Source organism: Mobula hypostoma, chromosome 14, assembly GCF_963921235.1.
Source record: "Mobula hypostoma chromosome 14, sMobHyp1.1, whole genome shotgun sequence".
Classification (NCBI taxonomy): domain Eukaryota; kingdom Metazoa; phylum Chordata; class Chondrichthyes; order Myliobatiformes; family Myliobatidae; genus Mobula; species Mobula hypostoma.
The window spans coordinates 24,444,334-24,470,809 of record NC_086110.1 but is presented as its reverse complement, the minus strand read 5'-3'; the positions used below and the strand labels follow the sequence as shown (position 1 = coordinate 24,470,809).

The 26,476-nt window shown below is 41.0% G+C and overlaps 1 protein-coding gene across 8 annotated transcripts in view; it reads left to right on the top strand.

The window, feature by feature from the left end:
- The window catches only part of dus2 (dihydrouridine synthase 2), a 151,139-nt gene extending 131,164 nt beyond the window's left edge, over window positions 1-19,975 (top strand). For all 8 annotated transcript variants that reach the window (XM_063066820.1, XM_063066823.1, XM_063066825.1 and 5 more), the window contains 3 exons: window positions 2,751-2,838; window positions 3,809-3,882; window positions 19,614-19,975. In XM_063066820.1, the coding sequence (XP_062922890.1) occupies window positions 2,751-2,838; window positions 3,809-3,882; window positions 19,614-19,815 (364 nt within the window). In that variant the 3' untranslated portion in view covers window positions 19,816-19,975. The remainder of the gene's footprint in view (window positions 1-2,750; window positions 2,839-3,808; window positions 3,883-19,613) is intronic.
- The last annotated feature ends 6,501 nt before the right edge of the window (window positions 19,976-26,476 follow it).

The following is a 26,476-nucleotide window of genomic DNA, read 5'->3' as shown; positions in this document are numbered from 1 at the left end:
AGGGTCTATAAGACCATAAGACATTGGATCAAAATTAGGCCATTTGGCCCATCAAGTCTACTCCATCGTTCGATCCTGGCTGATTTATTATTCCGCCCAGTTTTATTCTTTGTAACATTTGACAACCTATGAAATGCCACTTTAAACATACCCAATGACTTGGCCTCCACAGCCATCTGTCCTCCTCATCTCTCTTCTAAAGAGATGCCCTTTGGTCCTGGACTCTCCCCTGTGGGAAACATCCTCTCCATGTCCACTGTGTCTAATCTTTCAATATCCAGTAGGTTACTGTGCCCCCCGCCCATCCTTTTAAACTCCATTGAGTACAGGCCCAGAGCCATGAAATGGTTTTTATATGTTAACCCTTTCATCCCAGGGATCATTCTCATCAACCTCCACTGGACCCTCTCCAACATCAGCACATTCACCTTTAGATATCTGCCTGGAACTGCTCATGATACCGCAAATTCTTATGAAGTCCCAGCTTTATGCTCTTGCTCTTATATTCTAATCCTCTCAAAGTGAATACTAACCTTGCATGTGTCTTCCTTTCTACTGAAACAACCTGCAGATTAACCTTTAGGGAATCCTGCAGTATGACTCCCTCATCCCTCTGCACCTCTGATATGTTCCCATTTATAAAACAATCTGTGTCTTTATTCCTTTTTCCCAAAGTGTTATGACCATACATTTCCCTATATGCTATTCCATCTGCCACTTCCTTACCCACTCTCCCACCTGTTCAAGTCACTCTGCAAAATCTGCTTCCTCAGTACTACTGCCCCTCCACTTACAAAGCCATCAGTTCTGTCATCCAGATCATTAACATATAGCATGAAAAGTAGCACACCCAATACGATGGCTGGGAAACACATTAGTCACTGGCAGCCAGCCAGAAAAGCCTCCCCTTTATTGCCACTCTTTGCCTTCTGCCTGTCAGCAGTCTTGTTTCCATGCAAGTACCTTTCCTGTAATACCATGGGTTCCTATCTTGTTTAGCAGCCTCATGCAGCACTTTGTCAAAAAGCCTTCTGAAAATCCAAGTAGACAACATCACTTGGCTATCAAATATCAGGGCTTTCTGATGAATAAAAAAAAGACATTTTACATCATATTTCAGATATATGTGAAATAATGTAATTCTTTGACCTGGTGAATATTCCATACCTACTGTATCCATGAACAAGCAAATACTGATGATCAGTTCCAATCCTGTAAAAGACTCATAAGAAAGTGCTTATTGGATTTGAACCATTGAATCCCAGAATACTGTAAATTGAGATTATTTAGATTACTTTTGTTAACTTCCTCTTCATTTTTTTCCAAATATTTATATACTTATGCTGGGATTACACATTGGGCACGGTTAAGAGAAGAAGACGTTTAAGTTGCTGGTTAGCCTTCTGTCTTTTACTTTTGAAATGCAGTATTTTAAAATTACTTTTATAATTGTCATCCATAATGGAAAGAATAAATCAGGTGGAAAAAGGATAAAGGAAAATAAATTGCTTTCAAGTTTTTTTTAATAGAGAAGGCCTACTCATGGTTATATTTGTTTAGAATGAAAAATTTAATTTAACAAAGGTTCTCCCACAGTGTCACAGATTACTTGGTAGTGTATGAGTTGTTATACAAATGTCCTGACTAATTTTAGCTAAAAACTCCCACATTACTCCCTAGCAGCTAATTTTCTCCTACACATATGGATAAATGCACACACACACACACAGTAATAGACAGTCACATAAAACTCAAACACGCAGGCAAACAATTAATTTACACAAAGATTTACACCTGTGAATAGCAGCATGCAAACAGACGTGTAGCCTGTTTCGCTGACTCTCTGTGTTTCAGCCGAGGAAGCACTTAAATTCAAATAATGCTGGGTGCCTTGTCCCAATCCACAACTACTGGAAAGAATTGGTATAAAAAGACAACATCCTGGGGATGTTATTCTCATCCAAAAGAGTCCATGAACTGCATCAATGCAGAATGCCAAAGGAATACTTAGCCTTAGACATAGATTCCTCATCAAAGTTAGTGTAGTTTCCGGAATTTGTGCAATGAACTGTGTTTCCTTGCTGAGGCACCAACCAAGTGCATATGCTGTGTGGTTTAAGGCTGAGTCAAAGGTACTGACTTAATTAGCTGTGAAAATGGGAAATATACACACACTTCTGTGTCCTGGTAATGGGGTATCTTTTCCACTGTCTGCTGTATCCAGCATGGATTATAGTGTCATTCCATCGTATTGCATTGAATGCAGGTTGCACTACTTTCTTTTTGAATTAAGTATTTATCAAATTAATTAGCATAGTTAGGTTTGTGAAGGAAAAGCCTGAGTGAACATGATACAAAACAAATAAGTGTGAATTAGCTGCTGGAATGTTGGAGTAATTGCAGCCAGAGGCAGTCATCCACAAACCATTTTTCCACCAGTCTTCGTGTTTTCCAACTGGCAGCAGGAGCTCTTTGGCAGATTGAAAGCCAGTGTAACGGGAATTGTAGCTATAATAGTTTGCCAAAGAATGCAAAATTAGGTAATTGCAAACTATCCAGAAACTGGTGCAGATATCCATTTTACACTGTTTTCAAAATCTAATGTCCATGAATTGTCCTGTTCAGTGAGTATGTTAATAAAAATATTTGGACCTTTTTTAAAATCAGCCCAGCAATTTATCATAAGTTAAAATTAAAATAATTGTTCATTTACATTTGAAGCATCTGCTGAATTTGTGTTCTTCCTACAGACGAGAGTACCCACCACAAATCACACCCAAGATGATATTACTTGAATGGTGTCGAAAACAGAAGCTTCCCCAACCAGTGTATGAGACAGTAAGTTTTAAACCATTAATTTACACTGTAATATGTTTTCTCACACAAACAGAGATGCTTTTAGTGTTGATATAATAAAAGAATGCTGCTTTCTTAAACACTAATTCCCTTCTTCTAAATCTGGAATATTGTACATAGCTGTGTTTATTCATGGTTGATTAACTTTTCACATCCACTTTTCCGTAGATATATGTTCCACACTTCTCTTGGGTACAAAAGTTGTGAGTCCTTTAAAAGTTAGCAGTCCTTTTAAAAGTCCTTTAAAAGCTGAAAAAAATACTAAAATGAGTATTTTGCAATGAGAAACAGCACAACCACGCACAAAATTTGGACCATTAGTGTTTCTTTTTAAGTAAGATGCCTCAAATCACAAATAGACCATATAGTTTACAGTGGGATAGCTTGTAGGTTGCTCGACTACACAATATTTACTGGGATACCAAGTCAGATCCCATACCTTTTACAAAAGTAAAATTTCTTCGGATGTGTAAAGTTCAGTGGTAGAATACAGAGCTAAACTGATTTAAAAGCAAAGTACTGCAGATTCTGGAAATCTGAAATATAAACAAAGAAAAACCCACAAACACTTAATATGGCAGAACATATGGAGAAAGATACAGTTAACATTTCAGTCTCAAGATATTTCTTCAAAATTAGTGGGAGTGACCTTTCCTGTCATTTTTCCATGGCTGTGAATTTAAAAATTATCCATAACCTTTTCACAGAAGTGCTTGATGACATGAGAGTGTTCAGCACTTTGATAATTTTTAGCCAAATTCCTTGTTTAGTGACTAGTGCCAACACCCTCACTGCCTATCTAACTGGAAACAAAAGTAAAATACCATAGATGGTGGGACTTGAACACAAGCAACCCAGCGTTTTGATTTTTTTGATAAACAAGATGTTTTAATTTGTGCTACTTTCAAAGTATTTAGGGCAGATTATATAACAATGTTTTGCTCTGTGCTAGGTGCAAAGAGCTTCAGATAGATTATTTAATTCAGTCGTGACAGTGGCAGACCAAAAGTATAGATCCTCCTGTTGGTAAGTGACATCAGTCTTACATCAGACATCCTCTGTCTTACTGAATTTTCACTCTCCTGCACTAAACTTAAACTAAGTATATTCAAGTTTGAGTTCTCCACTTGTGAGATGTGTCAAATCTTGATTTATTACACTATCTGATTATGAATAAAAAAAAAACAAATCTTGTAGAAGCTTGAGTTAGTATATTATGTAAAAGATGAGCCAGGAAAGAGCTGTCATTTGCTTGTGAGTAAGAATTATTTAGTGTTCTAGGCTTTTTTTCCAGAAACGTTTCATTCACAATGCACAGATTCCATTTCAGCTGCATACTTCGTAAGATCTGATTCTTCAGCCACATATTTTACAAGGCACCTCCCAATGGCAAGCAATTGGAAATTATTCTTCCATTCATGTTAACTAACGATCACAAAAGTTTTGCTTTAAAAGCACCAAAGAGGGCAGCTTGGAGATGGCCTCCTGGAGGAAGTTCCTCAGAAACGAAGGAATGTGCTTCCGTTTTGGTTCCATTGGTTCCAAAGTGGCCATTGACACTAATATAGGACCCAAAGACTTGCATTTCAGGAAATCTGAATACCTGGTTGTCCTCCTCCTACCTGCATATTGACAGAAGCTAAAGAGCACGGCAACAGAGAAAGGGAGCAGGGAAGCTACTACGGGACTGCTTCAAGACAGCAGACTGGACCATGTTCAAGGATTCATCAGGAGACCTGAATGCATACTCAACAGTTGTTAGAGACTTTATAAAGACACACATGGATGTGTGTATCCCTTCAAAATCATTCAGAGTCTTCCCCAACACAAAGCTCTAGATGAAACAAGAGATTCACAGTCTGCTGAGGGCTAGGTCAATGGCGTTTAGGTCTGGCAATCCAGGAAAATACAAGAGGTCGAAATATGACCTCCAGAAGGCCATCTAATGTGTGAAATCTTAACAATTCTGACCTCAACTTGAATCAGAGTGAGATGCTTGAATCTGTGGTAGGGCCTGAATGCCATCACTTCCTACAAAGCAAAACCAAGCAACATAATGGCAACAAAGTTTTGCTTATGTTCACTTTGACCGACAGAACATGGAGATAACTACAGCGCCTGATGACTCTGTGGTTTCAGTCTCTGAGGCCAATATGCGACCATTCTTCAAGAGGGTGAATCCACAGAAAGCGTCTGGCCCAGACAGTGTACCTGGATGAGTACGGAAGACCTGTGCTAATCAACTGGCTGGAGTGTTTACTGACCTAATCAGCCTCTCACTTCGGCAGTCTGAGGTATCCACCTGCTTCAAGCAGGCTTCAATTGTAACAGTGCCCAAGAAGAGCATGTTAATCTGCCCCAATGACTATCATTCAGTTGCACTTACATCTGAAGGGTGCTTGTGAAGGTTGGTCATGAAGAATATTAACTCCTGCCTAAGGAACGACTTAGATCTACTTCAGTTTGACTCCTTTCACAATAGATCAACAGCAGATGCTGCTTCTTTGACTCTTAACTCAGCTCTGGAATACCTGGATAATGAAGATTCATACATCATGATGCTCTACATTGACTACAGCTCAGCATTCAACACTATCATCTCCTTAACTCATCACTAAGCTGCAAGACCTGGCCGTAATACCTCCCTGTGAAATTTCATCCACAATTTCTTCGCTGACAGACCTAAGCACTGACAAAGGGCTGTGTGCTGAGCCCTCTGCTCCTCTTGTTTCATACTTATGATCATGTGGCTAAGTATAACTCCAATACCATATTTACATTTGCTGACTACACCAGTGTTGATGGCCAAGTAAAAGATAGTGACAATTCGGCATACTGGAGGGAGATTCAAACACTGGTTGAGCGGTGCCACAACGACAACTTCTGACTCAGTGCCTGTAAAACCAAGGAGCTGATTATCTACTACGAAAGGAGGAAAAGCCGGGGGTCCATGAGTCAGTTAAGAAATCAGAGGTGGAGAGGATCAGTAGCTTTAAGTTCCTTGGTGTTAACATTTCAGAGGACCGGCACATAAATATCATCACAAAGGAGGCATGACAGTACTTATATTTTCTTAGAATGGACTACAACATCTTCTCAACCACTAAGGTCAGGCTAACTGGCCTATAATGTTCTTTTTTCTCCCTCCCTCCCTTCTTAAAGAGTGGATTGGCATTTGCACTTTTCCATTCCTCCAGAACCATTCCAGAATTTAGTGATTCCTGAATGTTCATTACTAATGCCACCACAATCTTTTCAGCCACTCTTTCTGATCCCTGGGGTCTAGTCCATCTGGTCCAGGTGACTTATCTACCTTCAGAGCTTGCAGCTGCCATAACATCTTCTTCTTAGTAATAGCAACTACACTCACTTCTGCCCTCCCCCACAACATTCTTGAGTTTCTGGCATATAGCTAGTGTCTTCCACAGTGAAAACTGATGCAAAATATTTATTAAATCCGTCCCCTATTTCTCTGATTCACCCAATACTACCTCTCCAACAAGAGTGGTCCAATATCCACTCTTGCCTCTCTTTTACTTTTTATATATCTGGAAAATACTTTTGGTATCCTCTTTTATATTATTGGCTAGCTTACCTTCATATTTTATCTTTTCTCCTCTTATCATTATTTTAGTTGCCCTCTGCTGGTTTCTTAAAACTTCCCAATCCTCTAACTTCCCATTGTTTTTTTTCCCTTTCTTTTGTTTTTATGCTGTATTTGACTTCCCTTGTCAGCCTCCTCCCTTTAGAATACTATTTCATTTTTCGGTTACATCTATCCTGCACCTTCTGAAAACTAACCATTGCTTTTCTGCTGTCATCCCTGCTAATATCCCTTTCCAATTAACTTTGGCCAGCTCCTCTCTCATGCCTCTGTAATTCCCTTTATTCCACTATAATACTGATATATCTGATCTTATTTTCTCCTCAAACTGCAGGGTGAATTCTATCATATCACATCTTCTGTGGGTTCCTTTACATTAAGCTCCCTCACCAAATCTGGTTCATTACACATCACCCAATCTAGAATTGCCTTTTCCCTAGTGGGCTCAACCATAAGCTGCTCGAAAAAGCCATCTTGTAGGCATTCTATAAATTCCCTCTTTTGGGGTCCAGCACCAATCTGATTTTCCCAATCTACCTACATATCAAAATCCCCCATGACTATTGTAAATTGCCCTTTTTACATGCCATTTCATTCTCCCATTGAAAGTTGTATCTCACATCCTAGCTACTGTTTAGAGGCCTGTATATAACTCACTTCAGGGATTTTTTTTACCCTTGCAGTTTCTTAACTCTACTCTTCCAGTCCTATGTCACCACTTTCTAAGGATTTGATTTCAGTTTTAATCAACAGAGCCACCCCACTCCTCTGCCTACCTGCCTGTCCTTTCGATATAATGTGTAGCCTTGGATGTTAAGATCCCAACTGTGATCTTCTTCCAGCCGCAATTCAGTGATACCCTCAGTGTCATACCTGGCAATTTCTAACTGCGCTACAAGATCATCTGCCTTATTCCTTATACTGTGTGCATTCAAATATAACACCTTCAGTCCTGTATTCATCACACTTTTTGATTTTGCACCCAATATTACGCCAACTCATCGCACTGATGGCAATTTTACCCCATCACTACCTGCCAATGCCTTTTATTCTCACTTTGACCATCTAAGTATTGGAGGCACTTTCACAAACTCCCACAGCCCCGACCCTGTGGATTCAGCCTCTGAGGCTGACATGAGAGCATCCTGCAGGAGGGTGAACCCACAGAAATCATCTGACCCAGATAGGGTACCTGGCCAAATACTGAAGACCTGTGCTGATAACTGGCTGGAGTGTTCACCGATATCTTTCCCACTCGCTTCAACAGTCAGAGGCACCCACCTGCTTCAAGCAGGCTTCAACACTTACAGCTCCAATGCCATATTCAAGTTTGCGGACAGCACCACTGTAGTAGGCCGAGTCAAAGGTGGTGACGAATCAGCATGTAAGAGGGAGACTGAAAATCTGGCTGAGTGGTGCCATAGCAACAACCTCTCACTTAAGATCAGCAAGATCAAGGAGCTGATTATTGAATTCAGGAGGAGGAACCAGAGCTCCGTGAGCCAGTCCTCATCAGAGGATCAGAGGTGGAGAGGGTCAGCAGCTTTAAATTCCTCAGTGTTATCATTTTGGAGGATCTGTCTTGAGCCCAGCCATAAGTGCAATTACAAAGAAAGCACGACAGTGCCTCTACTTCCTTTGGAGTTTGTGAAGATTCAGCATGTTATCTAAAACTTTGACAAACTTCTACAAATGTGTAGTGGAGAGTATATTGATTGGCTGCATCACAGCCTGGTATGGACAGATCAATGCCCTGAACGGAAATTCCTACAAAGAGTAATGGATACGGTGCAGTCCATCAGAGGTAAAGCCCTCCCCACCATGGAGCACGTCAATATGAAACGTTGTCTCATGAAAGCCATATTCATTGTCAGGGACCTCACACCACCCAGGATATGTTCTCTTCTTGCTGCTGTCATCAGGAAGAAGGTACAGGGGCCTCAGGTCTCACATCACCAGCTTCAGGAACAGTTATTACCCCTCAACCATTGAGCTCTTGAATCAAAGGGGATAACTTCACTGAACCTCTTTAGCCCCATCTTTGGAATGTTCCCACAACCTATGGACTCACTTTCTGGAACTTTTCATCTCAGTTTCTCAATATTTATTGCTTATGTATTATTATTTATTTTTGTATTTGCACAGTGTGTGTCTTTTGCACACTGGTTGAACACCCAAGTTGGTGCAATATTTCATTGATTCTTTCATCGATTTATTGAGTATGCCTGCAAGAAAATGAATCTCGGCCTTGTATATGGTGACATGTATGTAGTTTGATAATAAATTTACTTTGAACTTTGAATTCCCTGTACATGACTATAATATGGAAATATTTGAACTGCAGGTGAATTCTATCATATTATAATCACTGCCTTCCAAGGGTTTCTTTACTTTAAGCTCCCTATCAAATCTAGTTCATTGCACAGCATGCAATCCAGGATTGCTTTTCCCCACAAGCTGTTCTAAAAAGCCATCTTGTAGGCATTCTACAAATTCTCTCTCTTAGGATTCAGCACCAATCTTGATTTTCCCAATCTACCTGCATATTGAGATCCCCGATGTCTATTGTAATAAGGGCAAAGTCACATGCCTTTTCTATTTCCTCTTGAAATTGATATCCCATATCCTGGCTACTCTTTGGAGGCCTGTATATAACTCACGTCAGGGTCTTACAATTTCTTAGCTCAACCCACAAAGATTCTACATCCTCCGATCCTATATTCCCTCTTTCTAAGGATAATAAGTCCTTTATAGGAGCAGACTGGTATTCATTAGAGCAAACTCTACCAGACGTTCCAAAACATGATTAAAAGCAACTTCACTCACAAATTCTCATCATCTCCCATATCTGAGAAGGGGAAGACATGCCAAGGATTCTCAGAGGCATTTAGGAGTTTAATAGCTAAGGAACAAGCTGTCCTGAAATGTACAATTAAAGACGTCACTGCTTACTCGTGAGGGCATATTTTCATTAACTGATTAAATGTCATGAAACTGATTCCATCAACACAAATGAAAAGAGTGCTGTTGCACACAAATGGTTTTACTAATGGGGTGTGAAATACAAAACTAATGATAAATGTGCATCAACTATTAGCTGAAGTATTATTTTTCTGCAGTTTGCAGATTTGGGGGCCTCCTAATCAAACAGACAACACTTCCCATTTTATAGAAAATTGCATCAAGTAAAGCACCCAAGTCTGTTTTACAAAAAGAAGAGCATTAAACAGAAGTGGTAAACAAATGTTGGTTTTAGATTAATTAGTTAACTGAGATTAGTTTGTTATTGTCATAGATACCTGGGTGCAAACAACTTTGCTGTTTGCATGAGATTCACAGAGTAATTACACAGGTTTCCCCCGCCATCCAAAGGTAGAGCGTTCCTATGAAACGGTTCGTAAGCCGGAATGTCGTAAAGCGAAGAAGCAATTACCATTAATTTATATGGGAAAAATTTGTGAGCGTTCGCAGACCCAAAAATAACCTACCAAATCATGCCAAATAACCCACAAAACCTAAAATGACAGTAACATATAGTAAAAGCAGGAATGATATGATGAATACACAACCTATATAAAGTAGAAATACTTTTCCATAATCATTGCCGCACTGTTCTCTGTAGCGAAAGTCTCACACAAGCGCCATCGGCAAAAGCACGGCGCAGGTGCTCTCCAGTAACCTTTAAGCTATGAAGCTGCCAAATCATACCAAATAACACGTAAAAATACACAGCCGATATAAAGTAGAAATAACGTATGTACAGTGTAGTATTACTTACGGGAATCAAGAAGACATTGAGCACACTGATGATGGTGTGTTAGGCTGAGTCGTCGGAGGCTGGGGTGGTGCAGTCGCCCCCACCCTCCGGGCAGCGACCCGATACCGATCTGCGAAGCACGCAGCGGTACAGCAGTAGCTGGAACGCACTCAGCACATCTTTGTTTTAAAAAAGCCAAAATAAACAAGCTAATTAATTCGGTGCGGCCCGGCACTTAAATGTCAGCCCAGATCAGAGGAGGCAACGCAATCGGTAATCGCCTCTGATCTGGGCCGACGGTTACGTGCCATGCAGCACCTAATTAATTAGCTTGTTTATTTTGGCTGTTTTTCTTAAAGATGTGCTGGGTGCGTCCCGGCTACCACTGCATTCTCCGCAAATCGGTATCTGTCCGCGGCCTGGGGGTTGGGGTGGTGGGACACTGGGGTGTCGTCTGTTTCCATCAGGGCAGGCAGGTCATCTTCTCCTATGACTGCCTGCCTTGATGTCGAAGGTCGAGGTTCGTCGTCTGCTGTGGCTGATGTGGAAGGCTTTCTTGACTGCTTAGCCTCACGCATTTTTAGATCATACAGTTCTTTGTAAGCACTCAAACCATCCTGCAAATGTGCCCTAAACTGACGTACCCTTTCAAAATTAAAGTCGTACTTTATCATTGCAGCGAAAATCTCATGCATTTGCTTCACGTTCAGTTCCTGGACAACTTCACTTTCGGTCTGTTCGCTACTACATTTGGTTTTGATTGTTATCCTTTCCTCTTCCAATTGCATCAGCTCTTCATCTATCAGTTCTTGGTCATCGGATGTCAAAACCTCTTCAACATAATCTTCATCAACTTCCACAAGCCAAACTCACTTTGTCCGTACTTCGTTCACTACAATCGAAATGCTTAATTATGTCTAGTTTTATGCTAAGTGTAACATCCTTACAAGCTGTTTCAGGCTTTTCTGATACAGTACCTTAGAACTCATCTTGCAAACGACTGCTCACAGGCATGTGTGTTTAAGCAATGCCGGCTAGAATGCAGTTTCGAATTTGGGGGAGGAGCTGCTGCTCGGGGCGCGCTGCCTTTTTTCGTAACAGTGAAAACACCTTCTGTTAGCAAAAACAGGGAACTAATGTAGGTCTTTCATAACAGTGAGGTTTCGTAAAGCGAACGTTCGAAAAGCGGGGGACACCGGTACTTGATAATAATAAGTACAACAATAAATACAACAAATAGCATCAGAACAGCTAAATAAGGCAAAGATTGCAGTGCAATAACAAAAATACTGACATGACAGAAGTGGAATAACAGAGAGAGGGGCAGATGATCTTCTAGCTGATGAAACAGGCTACAAACCAGAGAGTCTTGAGGAGCGGTCCTGACATGTTGTTGATGGAGTGCCAGCTTCTTGTGAGAAGGATCGTGATCAGAAGAGAATGGACTAATTGAGACAAAAACTGGGTCTAGTCTACAGAAGCATGGAATTTACAGCACAGGGTTTGTACTTTTGGAGTAGGTTACGGATAGGGATGATCAACACTAAAAGTTTAAATGAAGATGAAGATTTCATACTTGGGGTGTTAGAGAATTGAAATGAGTGAGCACAAGAGGCATAAGTGAGTTAGATTTACTGTCTGTTATAACAGTAGTGTATTTTCAAATGTTGACATTATGAAATTGGAACCAAAACATAGGTTCAAGCGAGATAGCAAGATCTAATACAGTTTGAGATCATTTCTGGACAGACAAATAAAATCCATGGCAAGGGTGTACTGCTTATGACAATGGAGAAAACTGTGGCCCGTTTAAACCTCAATATGGTATACACAACATTTACAGCGTAGAGCCATGAGCATGATGGAGAAATGGAACTGAGTGTCATCAGTGTAAAAGTTATTGTCTGTTGTACCACTAGGACCCATGTAGAATGGAGGTGGAGGAAGTACTGAACGCAGAACCTCAACTGACTCACATAGTGAAATTTTCAAACTGGGAAGAGAGGCAGTTTGGAGGCTTCATCAATTTAGACAGCAAGAGATCGTGGGGTCAACATGTCTACAGCTGCAGTCAGTGAGAGAAGGAAAATGCACAGCGTCTGTGGCCATTAGAAAAGAGAGTTTGGCCCTGTATTGTAGGTTGAGATAATTCTGGAATTGGCTAACTAGTCAAATTAGTAAATGCCTGAGAGGAGGATGTGGATTTAGGAAGCAGCAAATGTTAGAGGATTAGTAGAAAGACACATCTAGTTTTTTTTTGGAGAATAAGATGAAGCTGCTGGAATTGAAAGAAATGGATGTGGGCATATGGTATTGCTCCAGAATGAAACAGTGGAATATTCAGCCTGCAGACAGACCTTGAAGCACTAACAAAAAAATTGTCTTGTTCCCTTTGATATTTTCATATCTTCTTTTGGAAAATGGGTAAGATTTTCAAAAACACAAGATCCTATGCATACTGCAAATCCAGACTAACATGTACAAAATTCTGGAGGAACTCAGCAGATTAGACTGCATTTATGGAAAGGAATAAACAGTCGATGTTTCAGCCCAAGATCCTTCATCAGGACTGGAAAGGAAGGGGGAGGAATCCAGAATAAAAAGGTGGGGAAGGGGAAGGTGTAAAAGCTAGGTGATTAGTGAAGCCAGGTGAGGGAGCTGCATGGGTGGAGGAGGGAGTTGATAGCTGAAAAAGACAAAGGGCTGAAGAAGGACTCTGATAGGAGAGGAGAATTGACTATGGGAGAAAGGGAATGAAGACAGGCACCAGTGTGAAATGAAAGGCAGATGAGAAGAGAAATGATAAGAGGGGAACCAGAGTGGGGAATGGAAGAAGAGTTGCTGTAAGTTAGAGAAATCGATACTCATACCATCAAGTTAGAGGCTACCCAGGCGGAATATGAGGTGTCGCTCCTCCAACCTGAAAGTGACCTCATCGTGCCAGTGAAGGAGACCATGGAAAGACATCTCAGAATGGCAATTGGAATTAAAGTGGTTGGCTACAAGGAAATCCTGCTTGTTGTGGGTGGAGTGAAGGTGCTCAACAAAGTGGTCCCCTAAGCTACATCGGATCTCACCAATGCAGAAGAGACCACAACTGGAGCACCAGATACAGTAAACAGCTCAAACTGATTTGCAGGCCAAGTGTTGCCTCACCTGGAAGAACTGCTTGGGACCTGGAATGGCGGTGAGTGAGGTGAATGCGCAGGTGTGGCATTTCTTCCGCTTGCAGAGATTAAGTGCCAGGAGGGAGATCAGTGGGGATTGATGAATGGACAAGAGAATCACAGTGAGAGCGATTCTTTCGGAAAGTGAAGAGTGGGAGGGAGGTCAAGGTGTGTTTGAGGGGAGGATTATGGTGAAGATGGTGGAAGTTGTGAAGAATGATGTTCTGGATGTGGAGCTCCTGCGGTGGTAAATAAGGACAAGAGGAGCTCCATCTCTGTTAAGGCGACGGAAGATGGGGTGAGGCCAGATATCTGGGAAATGGAGGAGTTGGCAGGTGAGAGCAACATCAGTGTTGGAGGAAGGGAAACCCTTTTCCTTGAAGAAGTTCTGGAATCACTATCTTTACCCTAACTGACAGATGTAATAGTACTGAGATTTCACAGCCTAGATCTTTGCTGTTGGCCTTCCATGGCCACTGGGCACAAAGGTCTCTTTAGAAGTCAAACCAAGTTCATAGCCAATGATCTTATCTCTAGTTCCCAGCAAAGACTGGCATTTCTCTCATATATCAGCAAGAGTGTGAAACAGTGTGACATCAGCTCAACTCTTGTAGTGCTGTAAGCTGCCATGATTCTGGATGTGATTATTTTCAGAAGGATACGGCCCAAAGCTATTAGCATGAAAATATTTTTAAATAAAGCTGGGCCATTTTTCATATGGGTAGAGAAATGTGTTTCTATAGATTCTAGCATGCAGATTAATTGTAGGTTTTGTCAAAATTTTTGGTATTCTTGGTTCTCGGTTCTTATCTATTGTCTTCCCATATAGACCATAGGAACAGAATTAGGCCATCTGGCCTATCGAGTCTGCTCCGCCATTCAATCATGGCTGATCCTTTTTTCTTCTCCTCCTCAACTCCAGTTCCCGGCCTTCTCCCCATAACCTTTGATGCCATGTCCAATCAAGAACCTATCTCTGCCTTAAATACACCCAACGACCTGTCCTCCACAGCTGCATGTGACAACACCCTTTGGCTAAAGAAATTTCTCTGCATCTCTGTTTTGAAAGGGCGCTCCCCCCTGTCCTGACGCTGTGCCCTTGTGTCCTAAACTCTCCCACCATGGGAAACATCCTTTCCACATCTACTCTGTCTAGGCCTTTCAATGTTCAAAAGGTTTCAATGAGATCCCCCTCATCCTTCTGAATTCCAGCAAGTACAGACACAGAGCCATAGAACGTTCCTCATATGATAACCCTTACGTTCCTGGAATCATCCTTGTGAACCTCTTCTGGACCGTCTCCAATGCCAGCATATCTTTTCTAAGATGATGGCGGTGCGCTTAGTCGCAGCAGCCACATCGGGTCCAACCGAAGGTACAATTGTTCATCCTTTGTGCCTTTTTTTTTTACAATCACAAGACACTGCTGGCTATTAAAAACATCAAGTACTGCAGGTCTGCCTCACTGGCGAGCTGCTGCTCGATAGCGAAGGAGATGAACTTGGTGCAGACCATGTTGCCGCCTGCTACACGAAGACACTGTGCAGTCTTAACGACCGGAATGAGTGATTGAGTTAGGCGATTTTCTTGTGATCCAAAGACCCTGGTGAACATTGTTAATGTAGAATACTGGTTCACGTGCCACAGGGCCGCCTGTTGCAGCCAGCCGGGGAGGAGACTGTGGCAGAGGCGCAGCAGGTGTGCTGGAGTCCATGCTGGGCTAGGGTGTGGACCCTCGCATCGGTGCTGCCTTCCAGTGTTCGCTGACTGAAAAACAAGCTCGATGACATTCATGTGCAGACTGCTGCGAGCTTGTTCTTGCTGACAACATCCATGTACTATCAATCTACAGGACCTGACACTCAGGGTCTTGGACTATATTATGCATTTTTTAAAATTTTTTTGTGTGTGACTATTTTTATTGCCTTCTTGTATGTGCCTTGTGCTGTATCTGACTGTTAGTATCTTGGCCCTGGAATAACATTGTTTCATTTGGTTGTATTCATCTAAAGTTGAATGACAATTAAACTGGAACTTGATCTGAGATTGAAATACAGATGCCAGAAATCAGAAATAAAAATAGACAGTGGTGAAAACACTCGTCATATCAGGCAAATTTCTGCAGATGTACAGTGGAGAATATTCCAACTGATTATATTACCGTCTGGTATGGAGGGACCAGTGCACAGGATCAAAAAAAGCTGCAGAAAGTTGTAAACTCAGCCATCTTCATTATGGACACTAAAGTCCTCAGTATTGAGGACACCTTCAAAAGGCAATGCTTCATAGCGACACCATCCATCGTTGAGGACCTCCTGCACCCAGGACATGCCCTCTTCTCATTGCTACCATCAAGGAGGAGGTACTGAGGCCTGAACAAACAGTCAACCTTTCAGGAATAGTTTCTTTCCCTCTGCCATCATATTTTTGAATGGACAATGAACCCGTATACACTACCTCACTATTGTTTGCACTTATTGTTTATTTTGTTTTTATATTATTTTACTGTAATTTATAGTACTGCTGCAAGACAATAAATCTCATTATATATGCCAGTGATATTAACTGCATCTCTTTGCACAAATGCTGCCTAACCTGCTGAATTTTCCTGCAATTTTCTATACTTATCTGTTTTAGTGTTGTTAAAACGTATCTGTAATTCTGTAATTTTGTTTCACAGTTCAACAGTCACCAATCATGAACAAGAGAAGTATAGCACAGGTTTATAGCATACTCCTAACTAATTGATCATAACCTTTGTGCCCTCTGCTGGGTGGTGACGTGGGCACATCCCAGCAATTAAGTACATAGTAGCAATAATTAGTTGGCTAAGAATCTCTCCAGTAAAAGTTACGTAAAATTTAAGGAATAAAACTGCAATGGAGTTGGTGAAGCAAAATAAATATAAATTCAAGAAGATTAAAATGTTAATTTTCTAGGCAATGACCTGTCATTCAAATCTCTCTAATCTCTTTCTGACCCATTAATCATTATAAGGCTAACAGGAAGGAGCTAAGAAAGGAAATTAGGAGAGCCAGAAGAGGCCATGAGAAGGCCTTGGTGGGCAGGATTACGGAAAACCCCAAGGGCATTCTACAAGTATGTGAAGAGCAAGAGGATAAGACCTGAAAGAATAGGACCTATCAAATGTGACAGTGAGAGAGTGTGTATGGAACTGGAGAAAATATCAGAGGTAATGAATACTTTACTTCAGTATTCACTATGGAAAAGGATCTTGCAGCAGACTGAAAAGCTTGAGCATGTAGATACAGTATTATGAAAGAGGATGTGCTGGATCTTTTGGAAAGCATCAAATTGGATAAGTCGCCAGGACCAGATGGGATGTACCCCAGGCTACTGTGGCAGGCGAGGCAGGAGATTGCTGAGCCTCTGGCGATGATCTTTGAATCATCAATGGGGACAGGAGAGGTTCCAGACGATTGGAGGGTTGTGGATGTTGTTCCTTTATTCAAGAAAGGGAGTAGAGATAGCACAGGAGATTATAGACCTGTGAGTCTTACTTCAGTAGTTAGTAAATTGATGGAGAAGATTCTGAGAAGCAGGATTTATGAATGTTTGGAGAGGTATAATATGATTAGGAATAGTCAGTATGGCTTTGTCAAGGGCAGGTCATGCCTTATGAGCGTGATTGAATTTTTTGAGGATGTGACTAAACACATTGATGAAGGCAGAGCAGTAGATGTAGTGTATATGGATTTCAGCAAGGCATTTGATAAGGTACCCCATGCAAGGCTTATTGAGAAAGTAAGGAGGCATGGGATCCAAGGGGACATTGCTTTGTGGATCCAGAATTGGCTTGCCCACAAAAGGCAAACATTGGATGTAGACGGGTCATATTCTGCGTGGAGGTCGGTGGCCAGTGGTGTGCCTCAGGGATCTGTCCTGGGACCCTTACTCTTCGTGATTTTTATAAATGACCTGGATGAGGAAGTGGAGGGATGGGTTAGTAAGTTTGCTGATGACACAAAGGTTGGAGGTGTTGTGGATAGTGTGGAGGGCTGTCAGAAGTTACAGCGGGACATTGAAAGGATGCAAAACTGGGCTGAGAAGTGGTAGATGGAGTTCAACCCAGATAAGTGTAAAGTGGTTCATTTTGGTAGGTCAAATATGATGGCAGAATATAGTATTAATGGTAAGACTCTTGGCAGTGTGGAGGATCAGAGGGATCTTGGGGTCCGAGTCCATAGGATGCTCAAAGCAGGTTGACTCTGTGGATAAGAAGGCATACTGTGCATTGGCCTTCATCAATCGTGGAATTAAATTTAGGAGCCGAGAGGTAATGTTGCAGCTATATAGGACCCTGATCAGACCCCATTTGGAGTACTGTGCTCAGTTCTGGTCACCTCACTCCACAAAGGATGTGGAAGCTATAGAAAGGGTGCAGAGGAGATTTACAAGGATGTTGCCTGGACTGGGGAGCATGCGTTATGGCCTTTTCTCCTTGGAGCGACGGAGGATGAGAGGTGACCTGATAGAGGTGTATAAGGCTTTGATGGTATGGATAGTCAAGAGGCTTTTTCCCAGGGCTGAAATGGTTGCCACGAGAGGACACAAGTTTAAGGTGCTGGGGAGTAGGTACAGAGGAAATGTCGGGGGTTAAGTTTTTTTACGCAGAGAGTGGTGAGTGCGTGGAATGGGCTGCTGGCAATGGTGGTGGAGGCGAATACTATAGGGTCTTTTAAGAGACTTTTGGATAGGTACATGGAGCTTAGAAAAATAGAGGGCTATGGGTAACACAAGTAATTTCTAAGGTAGGGACATGTTCGGCACAACTTTGTGGGCCTTAGGGCCTGTATTGTGCTGTAGGTTTTCTTATGTTTCTATTCCTGGCTTTGGTACAAATTCACTTTCAACAGACAACTGGGCTTTCACTTACTCTGGCTTACTTTCTCTGCCTTTATTGTCTGCTACAAGGGGAAAGTGAATATTTATCATTCAATTTCAGAAGATAATTATTTTTAAAAACTCAAACATAAATGCTGTCCTCCTGTTCATCCAGGTTCTGCCATAGATTATTAAGAGGTGTGATTAATTTTGAAAGCTTTGCAAGGTCACTGTTTATTACCATTCGATTATTAATGACTTCGGATCCCTTTAGTTCTATGTAAATATAGCCCCTCAATAAATTAATTTATTCTTCATACTTTAATGAGGGGATTATGTTGGTTTTTATTGGGTTCAACTGATCAAGTATAAGCAATCAAACAGTCTGCGTGGAAACTTCCTTCTTATGGTATATTTTTATTCCATGGCATTTAATTTAACAATAGGTTAAGATCATCATTTCAATGCAAGTTTTTCCTAGGATTAGTCACCAGTGCAAAACAGATATATATGTGCAGTTATACCAACTTCCCTGCATTCAGTTGCATTAACTTTATGGAAACCAGCTGTTGTGAGCCAAATACAAACAACAGCCAAAGCTCTCCAAACAGAGTTTAGCATCAGTGACAAAGACAGATTTGTGCTCCTTGATGTTGGAATTTAAATTTCCGTCGTGTAAATGTTGACTTTGTCAGTCATTAGGGACTTTATTAAGAAAAATGGTCAAATATTCAGAAATGAGCTGCTTTTAGTTGAGTTGGAATCGATTTCAGACCAATTATATGATGTTTAAAAGAAATGCTGTCATTTTATCTTTCTCTATTGATTTCCGTATCAGAACTTCCACAAAATATCTCTTCACCATTGTGAGATCTTCTGAATTTGACATTAAACTTAAAATAAAAACAAAATGCTTGACACGTTCAGCAAGTCAGGCTGTATCTATGTAAAAGAGACACAGTCAACATTTCAGACCAGAAATCCTTCACCCGGAAGAGTCACTCATGTTGATTTCACCTGTGTCTGACTTCCTTGCATACGTGTTTCTGGGGAGTATGGACCAACAGATAGCTTATGGATAATATTTATGCCGTTCTTGAGTCCATGTGTGTTCAAAGATTGATGTATTCCCTGTCAAACATGCAACACCATGCAAAATAAAAATTATCCTTGAAGCCAGTAGCATGAGTTAATTAAGGGAATATGTCTGGTAGCCATCTCCCTAACTTGTCTGCAGTGAGACCTGTTAATGGATTTGCTTTTTTCAGATTAGCTACAATCTTATCTGATGGCAGAACAAACTTTCAGGTGCTGAGTGACCTACTCAAGCTCCTATTTCTTAACTTGCAATTAAACTCGTTCTTTCTCTTCTTTTGTTTCTCAGGGATAAAACAAAGAAGGTAGTGGAGCAATCAGCAGCTATTGTGTGCCTACAATCTCTTGGGATCTCAGAAGGAAAACTGTGTGAGGGGGAAAACCCTCTCAAAAACAAACGAAAAAGAGATGAAGTAGAAGTTGCCAATTGCACAGAAATGACTGACACTTCCTCCCTTGACACCAATAAAAGAAGCAGCCCTTTGCTATAACGGACATTCCAGCTGTACTGGATAAGATGGAATTCTCTGAAGTGGAATGGCAATTAAAAAGTTGTTTTATGCATTAATAAAATAACTTTTAAGTTGTACATATATATTTATATTTATATACATTAAAGGGTACATATTATATAAATATATACATGTTTAACCAGCCAGTGTTCCTGCCTTGATTTTTCTTGTGATCATTCTCCATGAACTCCACAGTTGCTGAAATGTTATTTTAATATGGTGGCCACATGCCTCGAAAGCAACAGGGACTCTGGTGTGTTAGAGGAGCTTTTTGCAAGGGCTAAAGTGTTTGTTTTCTTTCCTACTTGATTATGCCTTACACAAATACCTGCATAGTGTTTCCAAACCACTAACCCTGCCAGAGTGCACAGTTTAATTGGCATTAGTTCTGCCTGGACCAGTCATTCAATGGCTTCACTTATGACCTGGAAATATTTATTTAACATTTAATTTTACCATTAGCTGAATTATCAATAACACTTCTTATGTAAATCACTCTATCTGCTCTCTAAAGTATATTTTCTTTATATCTATTTCAGTAACCTCTTCGCTAAATTTCTGTATAAATAAAAAGTGAGTCTACCAAAAAAGTATAGAAGCGAACCTTTTCCTGAGAATGCTTTGCATATTTCTGTTCTACCATTATCCCAGTGTGTCAAATCCCAGGTATATTTTATTTGGCTTTTCCATCTCATTGACATTTTTCATTTCTAATTCTACCTTTTCTTCTCTTTGTTTATTTTTTTAATATATTTTTATTCTTTTTTTCTCCCTCTGATACACATATGCTCTCCCTTCCTTCTCTCTCGTAACCCCTAGTATACACGTCTCTATAAAGCCACTGTGCATTTCAAATAATTCCATTAATCTCATGGCATGGATTTGCCATATTTAATTCAGACTCCCATCTGCAGTGAGAGCTACTTCATCCAGTTGTTAATTTATTATTTAGGTACTTGCTATAAATTGAACAAAGTGCATTTGTTCAATTCATAGCAAGTGTGCGATGCCCTGTTGGAATTTCAGCAGTTGGTGTCCGTGAATGAACTGGAAGTGCTTTTTGTCATGTTTTTTTTCCAGTGGGACTCCAGTGCTGTCTGTGAGACAATGCTCAAACTAGAGGTCAGCTTCTAAGTTTTAAGTTTAGAACTTAACAGGGCATTTGGTATAAGAGGTAGTACTTTGAGAGCTTTCATAATTCACCACATCACTCTCTCCAGCTCAGTTGATTTTTTTTTCTTCTGGAATCCATGAGCTTATTATCTACACCTACAGGAACTGTGGCTCAGTGATATTGTAAGAATAGGTCTCCAACTGCAAAATCTGTGAACTGGAGCTCCCCACCATCATCTCAAGAATTTTGAATTTGCATTCATCTATTTTGAGTTGGAAAAAAAGATCAGCGGCTTTTCATATTTAAAGTATGCTGAGAGCATCGTATCTTTAAACCGGCTGGTTTGTGAGTGCTGTGAGTTTGTGTTCACATGGAAGGGTCAATTCTAACAGCTGAACTCAGCAGAATTGGGATGAATACAGCTTCACTTCAGGTTCAGCAGTCCAGTACCTTGACAAATATCATTTTTCCATACATTTGAGTGACAGAAGAAATCTGTACTACAAGCTCATTTTAGATGCAGGGATATCAAAGAAATGCTGTGCCAATCTTCCAAACCCCACAAAGTTACTGCCAGTCATTACCTCAACCTCTCCCAACTCCAGCACTAAGTTGCAAACTCATCTCATGACCCTGAACCTCCATTCTTACACTTCTGGAGAGGAAGGATGCTTACGTGAGAATGCTGTTCTTGGACTACAGTTCAACATTCAACATTCAACATCATAATTCCCTCCAGACTCGACAAGAAGCTCAGAGACCTCAGTCTTCACCCTGCCTTGTGCAGCTGGATCCCAGACTTCCTGTCAGATCACCAGCAGGTGGTAAGAGTCTGCCCCTCTGACCGTTAACTCAGGACTGTGTACTAAGCCTCCTCCTTTACTCTCTGTATGCCCATGACTGTGTTGCCACCCACAGCTCCAATCTACTAATTAAGTTTGCTGATGATACTACACTGATTGGCCTAATATAACAATTACAGCACAGAAACAGGCCATCTCGGCCCTTCTAGTCCATGCCAAACTCTTACTCTCACCTAGTCGCACCGACCTGCACTCAGCCCATAACCCTCCATTCCTTTCCTGTCCATATAGCTGTCCAATTTAACTTTAAACGTCAACATCGAACCTGCCTCAACCACTCTTGCTGGAAGCTCGTTCCACACAGCTACCACTCTCTGAGTAATCTCAAATAAGTGGTGTCAAGAAAACAACCTCTCCTTCAATGCCACAAAAACAGAGGAGCTGGTTGTGGACTACAGGAGGAATGGAGACAGGCTAACCCCTATTGACATCAATGGATCTGGGGCTGAGAGGGTGAACAGCTTTAAGTTCCTTGGCAAAAATATCACCGAGGATTTCACATGGTCTGTACGTACCAGCTGTGTGGTGAAAAAGGCACAACAGCGCCTCTTTCACCTCAGACGGTTGAAGAAGTTTGGTGTAGGCCCCTAAGTCCTAAGAACTTTTTACAGGGCACAATTGAGAGCATCCTGACTGGCTGCATCACTGCCTGGTATGGGAACTGTACTTCCCTCAATTGCAGGACTCTGCAGAGAGTGGTGCGGATAGCCCAGGGCATCTGTAGATGTGAACTTCCCACTATCCAGAACATTTACAAAGACAGGTGTGTAAAAAGGGCCCGAAGGATCATTGGGGTACCGAGTCACCCCAACCACAAACTGTTCCAGCTGCTACCATCTGGGAAACAGTACCGCAGTATAAAAGCCAGGACCAACAGACTGCTTAACTCATGCTGACAACTGTATTTCTATGTTATATTGACTATCCTGTTGCACATACTATTTATTATAAATTACTATAAATTGCACATTTAGACAGACAAAACATAAAGATTTTTACTCCTCATGTATATGAAGGATGTAAATAATAAAGTCAATTCAATTCAACCTGCCAGCTAACTTGAATGACCAATGTAATATTATATGAATCAAATCAAAGCCGACAAAGTTTAGAATTTAAATGGTTGTTAATTGAGTGAAGCCCCATTGCTTGTTTCTTGGTCTGAACCATGTTAATGCCGTTTCCATCAGGAATTTGTCAGTTTTGAGAATTTTCTGTTGTGAACTCAGTCTCTTAACCTCAATGTTTTCATACCAATATTAGGGGCAATCCATAGTCTTGTACTGCAGCAGACTAGGGGTGAGAGTCACACTTTGCACAGGCTGTAAAGGCTTCTAAGGAGCCTGCGAAAATCCTCAAAGCACATGATGGCGTCCACTTGCAGGCTCCAATCATTAACACCAATATAGTGCATCAATAGTGAGCCTAACCCATAAAGAACACCTGTCGATCGCTGGCAACCTCTCAACAAGGATATAGGTATAGAGGACAAGAAGACACGGAAAGCAGTCTGAGGCCGTATACACAGCCAGGATCTGGTGAGCTGATTGGAGCAAAAGACTTAGCCTGCTCTTGGGAGTTGCTCTCAGGCAGAAAGGGGTATACAGTGATGGAGATAGGAACAAACTTAAACGATCAGATTAATTGGGTAAAGAGATGTTGTGCATGTGTAATATGCATTGTGAAAATTCACCTCAAAGTCGTCCAAACCAAACAAGGTTCTAGGTTTACCTGCAGCATCACATCATGGCCCTCAGAATTTTGCCTTCCATCGTGGGTCCAGTAGTGCTTTTTCGTGATTCTCTCAGATCTGGGCTGTGCAGTGCATTCTGTTAAAATGAATGCACTATTTTAAAGGTGTATCTTTATGCTACACAGATCTTACGGTTTTCATATTTCTTAAATGTTGCATGAGATATTACTACCTGTTTACAAAAGCTAATCTTGATAAAAGATGATATGTTTATAATCTAAAACTTTAGACATTCGTTTTGTGGTTGTCAGTATTACGTTTATTTTTGTATATTACAAAATCTACTTGGATCTTAGAAGTGAATGTTTAGCAAAACAAGGAAGAATGTGCTGGCTTCATTAAATGTTGAAAAGTGGTTCAACTTTTTATTTCGGGTGCACTTTCACCTCTGCACCCTTTTAATAGATCTTTAAGGTCGCCTGGCTACTTGGATTCTCAGATTTTGTTTTTGTTGGCCCTCTTAAACCTAAGAAGTTACTTTCTAATGGTCTTATAACAGCCACTTAATAATTTTACTTTATCCATCAGTTCCATGTACCTTCCAAAATGCCAGTAAAATTGGAACATTTATATGACATTATCTTGTAAATAAAATTTTAATCCCATGGTTTGAAAGGGAGTGTGGATACAAACTTTTTGAAGATGGTGGGCTATGTTAAAACAGTTCATTTAATAGAATATATCTTTGCCTTTAGAAATTAAATCATACAAACTGCAGGAAGAACATACATCACCCTAAAACATTAGTTTGATTCAATACATGTTAAGAAAGATGTGACAATTTTGAATAGGTATTGAAGAGGTTTTTCAATAGAATCCCACAGATGAACATTTGTGCATCTGGACTGGAGAAGGTGAATTTGTCATCCTTTAAGATGGACATCAGGAGATTCTGTGACCGCAGAAGAAATGCTAAGATGTGTGTTGCCACTCAAGTGCCAGGGTCAAGGATGGATCTAAGTAGTTGCAGAAAATTCTCAAGAGTGAAGGTGGACTGCTAGGAGTTGTTGTACATGTTGATACAAATGACACATTGCCTCCTCCACCATAGGGATAAGACCACACTTAAGTTGGAGGAACAACATCTTATATTCCATTTGGGCAACCTCCAACCTGATGGCATGAACATCGTTTTCTCAAATTTCCAGTAATGCCTCCACCCTCCCCCCACCATTTCCCATCCCCTTGCCCCTCTCTCATGTTGTCTCCCTGCCCACCCATTGCCTCCCTCTGGTGCCCCTCCCCCAACCCCACCCCCTTTTTTTTCCATGGTCTTCTGTCTTCTTCACCAATCAACTTCCTAGCTCTTTGCATCATCCCTCCCCCTCCAAGTTTCACCTCCCCTCCCCACACCTCTCAAATCTACTCCTCAGCCTTTTTTCTCCAGTCCTGCAGAAGGGTTTTGGCCAAAACATCAACTGCACTTTTTTTGATAGATGCTGCCTGGCCCGCTGAGTTCCTCCAGCACTTTGTGTGTGTTGCTCGGATTTCCAGCATCTGCAGATTTTCTCTTGTTTCAGGTAGAACAAACCATGAGGCTCTTGAGAACAAATGTGGGGAGTTGGGTAAAAGTCAGGAAGCAGAATCTTGGGTGAGGATTTCTGAATTGTTCCCAGTGCCATATGCTAGTGAATTAGAAATGGAATGATGGGCCAGATTAATTCTGGGGTGCAAGCATCCTGTATAAGGTGGACAAGTTACACTTGAAGCAGAGTGAGATCAATATCTTTGCAGGGAAATTTGCTAGTTCTACTTCAGAGGGTTAGGGACTTTTGAGTAGGAGCAAGTCATGGGATAAGGCAATATCCAGTGAGAGCAAGTCTGGTAATCAGGATAACCAGGGACACAGTAAAGTCAGAGAAAGGAGTATCCAATTAAACTACATTTATTTCAGTGCACACTCTTAACAGGTAAGGTGGATGAATTCAGACCATGGATTTGGCTCTGATGTCTGAGATGTGAAAGGCATAGCAGAACCACAGCTGAGAGAAGAACAAGACCAGGGAGCTCAAAATTCCAGGATACAGATCCTACGAATGTGACAGAGGTATAGGGAGGTGAGGAGAGGGTGTTGCCTTTTTTTATATAAGAGGACCTATGAAATACAACCAGCATGAAATGCAATGCTTAATTTCTCCTCCAACTACATGCTATACAAAGACATTTAGGAAAGGATTATCAATGCTGGTGATCGGACAGTCTACATTTTAGTCACCAAGTGTTCTCTATCATTAGCTAGAAAGGTTTCTTGTATTACATAAATCCCATCAGTGGTCACCCATGTTGTATCACAGACATCTGTCGTGATCTTCATTTCTTTCTGTGAAATTTTCAATCAAGGCTAATTTACCAAAAAATTAGATAAGACTGCACTAATTGAATTGTTTGACAGCTTTTCAGCTTGGATGGTGAAAATCTTCACCCCTTCATCCTGGGCTCACTTTGTACACTCAAAACACTTGAAACTACCTTGTCTATAAGCATCTGAGACAGAGGAAAGGTGTGAGAATATGGGGCACTAAATTTCCATAGATCTGTCCCATCGTGAGTAAGGTCTATGTATAAGTAACACCTTCAATTCCATTTAAACCAAGGAAATAATGCTGATGGCTACCCACCATTCATTTTCCACAGGACTTTTCCACTTTGAACTTCATATGGGAGGAGCACTGACAGAGTCATGGATGCAGAATGAATTCTGTGCGAGAGAGCTTTAATGTCCAGTCCTGAGCATAAACGCCAGACTAGCCTCTAATATATGCAGCAGAGACAAACACAAGGCAGCTATTTATTTAACCTTAAGGAACTACAATGCAGTCTTTGTGAAAACTGAGTTCAATTTCTGTTGTGTAAAGTGTTACTGTGATCATGCTAAAATGCCACATTGAGAATCACTGAGGCACAGTGTAT